Source organism: Triticum aestivum, chromosome 5D (assembly GCF_018294505.1).
Source record: "Triticum aestivum cultivar Chinese Spring chromosome 5D, IWGSC CS RefSeq v2.1, whole genome shotgun sequence".
NCBI classification, from domain to species: domain Eukaryota; kingdom Viridiplantae; phylum Streptophyta; class Magnoliopsida; order Poales; family Poaceae; genus Triticum; species Triticum aestivum.
The window spans coordinates 512948699-512951951 of record NC_057808.1 but is presented as its reverse complement, the minus strand read 5'-3'; the positions used below and the strand labels follow the sequence as shown (position 1 = coordinate 512951951).

At 52.3% G+C, this 3253-nt stretch overlaps 1 protein-coding gene across 2 annotated transcripts; it reads left to right on the top strand.

The window, feature by feature from the left end:
- Positions 1-428: 428 nt before the first annotated feature.
- Positions 429-2454, top strand: LOC123123351 (uncharacterized). Of its 2 annotated transcripts, none has more exons than XM_044543843.1 (5): positions 429-935; positions 1235-1468; positions 1565-1838; positions 1955-2032; positions 2143-2454. In XM_044543843.1, exons 2-5 carry the CDS (start codon positions 1242-1244, stop codon positions 2191-2193), a joined length of 630 nt encoding a protein of 209 aa, XP_044399778.1. In that variant the 5' UTR covers positions 429-935; positions 1235-1241; the 3' UTR covers positions 2194-2454. The 2 variants fall into 2 exon arrangements, with proteins under 2 accessions (XP_044399778.1, XP_044399779.1); XM_044543844.1 differs by having other exon boundaries at positions 431-935; positions 2146-2454.
- The last annotated feature ends 799 nt before the right edge of the window (positions 2455-3253 follow it).

Genomic DNA, 3253 nt, shown 5'->3' with positions numbered 1-3253 from the left:
GGAGGCGGGAGGGACAACACCATCGCAGGGAGCCTGCACGCCTATGGAAGGTGAAGCGGTGCTGATCTTCAAGAAAAAAAGAGAATGTGTGTGGCGTGGGGGATTGGAGATGGGAGACGCGATCGTGGATGTGAGGAATGAGATGGACGGGGAATGACGGGGAACGGAAAACTATCGGTTGAGAATATTATTTCAAAGATTGCACAATTCAGCACTCTGGTTTTTTTTCATGGTGTGAATAAATTTGGTAGCCGCAAAAAAGAAGAATAAATTTGGTTACAAAATTTAAAACCCTTGCAAACCTTATGATTTTAGTTTGAAAAATCTCGCAACTTCTGTAACCCACCAAAGTCATGGCAGCAGTGGTAGGAGTGGATGATATCTTTGGGGTTTCCCACCCCGCCCGGCTACCCCGCGCTCCGCAGGCCGCAGCGCAGCGCCTCCATCTTCACGCTGACCCCCACTCCCATTCTCCCCCCCAACTTCCCAGCCACCTCTCCCCAAAAATTCCACCCCAGCGCCCAACCTCTCTCGCCTCCGCCGCCACCGCCCACCTCCATTCTTGCCGCCGCTCCGCCCTCCGCCGAGCCCCTCTTCACCTCCGCCGACGCCCCTTCTCGCCGTAGCGCCTCGTCGACCGTCGAGATCTGCCGCGACTCTTCCTGCGTCCGCCTGCCGTACACCGTCGAGCGCCACCACGCCGTCCGCCGTCCAGCGCCGCGCTGCTCCGTCTTCTGCGCCGACCTCCTCGCCGCCTGCGTCGGGAACTTCCTCCTCGTCCTCGCCGCCGGGAACCTTATCTGCTACCTCAACCGCCGCCAGGAGCTCCAACCTGCACGCCGCCTCCCCGCCGAACTTCACCAACCCTCTGCTTCCTCAGCCGCCAGGAGCCCGGCTCCTGAGCTCCACCGCCGTCTCCAGCAGGCAGCGAGAAGGTGAACCGCCAGAAGCCCACCTCTTTCCCATCTCCCTCACTCTGCCTTCCCTGAGCTCCTTCTCTGTTCTTCACGAGGCCATGTCCGATCTGATGCATCTGTTGGGCTGGATCTGATGGATACGCCAAACAATCCTTGAAGCACTTGCTACTTTGCAACGGAAGATTAGCGGTTTATCCGAAGTCGTTGGATCTACAGCTTGCTTATCTCCTCTGCCGCTAACTCTGTTTGACAAAGTTCATCCCGATCTGCAGTTTATTAGGGTTTATTTACATGCTGACGGCTTTGCCGTTTTTCAGGATATAGATGGACCAGGAGGTCAAGGAGTCAAAGCCCTCCGGCGAGCCAAACCTGTTCCTGCAATGGGGCAGCCGGAAGCGGCTCCGATGCGTCAAGTCCCGGGAAGACGGCTCGCCGTCGCCGGCCCGGTCGGATGCGCTCAGGCGCACCATACCCCGGGTGAATCGCCCCCTTCTGGGAGGCGATGTCTCACAGTTTCGTTCACCACGCCGCCCAAGCACTCTTCACCGGAGGTAATTTCAGTATTGCATCCGTAGACCATTTTCCTTTGACCCTTGGCCGTGCAAAATGTCAAGAAATGTCTGACCCTGGTATTTGCTTGCGAGCAGGAAATCCGAGGCACAGGCGAGTGAGGCCAGGCAGTCCATATCCCTCTCACCAGAGAAGGACCGGTACTACTCCACCAGGGGTTCCACATTTCCCTTTGAGGGGAATGGGTTCGATTTCAGCGGTGGGGTGGAAGAGAAGGGCACCGCTGCTCTGCCGAGGTTCTTCATCTCACTGTCGAACAAGGAGAAAGAGGAGGACTTCTTGGCAATGAAGGGCTGCAAGCTCCCTCAGAGGCCGAAGAAGAGGCCCAAGCTGATGCAGAAGTGCTTGCTTGTAATGTTCCCTTTCTTCTCAGAAAATAAACTGTCAAGTTCCTTTCTTTCAAAGATGTGTTGATGCTCATTTCCTAACCCTAATGTTTCATTGGTCGTTGTTGTGTATGACCATAGACGGTGTGCCCAGGAGCATGGCTGTCAGATTTGTCGCACGAGAGGTATGAAGTTAGAGAGAAGAAGAGCTCCAAAAAGGTACCCCAGATCTCCTCATTTCCCTTTGATTGCAAACAAGTAACATACACGAGCTGTTAGTTCCATCTACATTTATCGATGTGTTACTGATATCTCGCAAATTCAATCAGCAGAGGGCGAGGGGACTGAAGGCGCTGTGCATGGAGAGCGATTCAGAGTAGAGGCAGAAGCAGGATGGATTCATTTTTTGACTTGTGCTCGAGGCAGAGAAGCCGCACCTAGGTAGCAACGGCGGTTCTTCTAACTGGCAATGCTCAGCAAGCAGCTAATTTAGTGCCCGTTTCCCTTCTTATTCTTCACCCCCTGTTTAATCTCCATGATCCTTTCGTCTAATTGTCTGTTCATCAGAACTCTGAAGAGATTGTTCGTCTGGAACCATGAAGCAAAATAGTGGTAGCAATATATTAGATCATCATCTCTAATCCTCTGTGTGGAAAATGTTATGGCTATGCACACGATGGTGTGCGAACGATTTGCGAACGATCATATATATCAGTCCGTCCATGCACGTGAATGAAGTGCAGTCGACGGCTGGATTCGGCGTCGTTCCACTGTCGTGCATGGCGTGTCGTCCGCCCAGCACTTTCGGTTGTGGAATCGCCACAGTCGCTGTGGATGAATTGGGGTGTATTTATGGCCCCATGTCTTGGGCGTGATCCTGAATTTCTGGCGCCCTGCTCCGTCGGCGAGGAGCATCGTTTCCATCGTAGCGTACTACTGGTGGTTGGCCTTTGACTCCTGTTGCTTGTTAGCTCCGTCGGCCTTTGCTTTCAGACTATTGCTGTGGCCTGGCTTCAGAGCTGTAGCTTGTTAAACCTGCCTTCAAAAGAAATATCTCTTGTTTAACCTAATAGAATTGAAATGGCGGTGAGCATGGAACAGTTTTCGTCGGGGAATGATATAGTTTAGCAACAACAGTCAGGTAATGGCATGGCTGGATTTCACTCACTCACGGATATTACTCGCACAAGGATTTGGTATTTCTACCTATAAAAAGGAGAAAATAATTGAGCAGTGGCAAGCTTGAAATGGGCTAGAATCTGCTTCTTTTTCTGCGTTCTTTGCACTCTCACGCTCTTCGGCCCATGGATGCTGACACAATCTCAACACTAAATTATTGAACCAGGCCTGTTCACGTGGCCTCACAAGAATGCAGAAAAGCTACTCCAACTTTTTAGGGTTCGTGATCTTCCTCAGCGTCTAGTGATCTTCATATGTTCA

What these genes read in the sequence shown, in the direction of transcription:
- LOC123123351 (XM_044543843.1), top strand. Translation starts at nt 1,242, where the DNA reads ATGGACCAGGAGGTCAAGGAGTCAAAGCCCTCCGGCGAGCCAAACCTG. An exon ending in TGATGCAGAAGTGCTTGCTT is followed by an intron (nt 1,839 to 1,954) that starts GTAATGTTCCCT and finishes GTATGACCATAG; the next exon opens with ACGGTGTGCCCAGGAGCATG. An exon ending in AGAAGAAGAGCTCCAAAAAG is followed by an intron (nt 2,033 to 2,142) that starts GTACCCCAGATC and finishes AAATTCAATCAG; the next exon opens with CAGAGGGCGAGGGGACTGAA.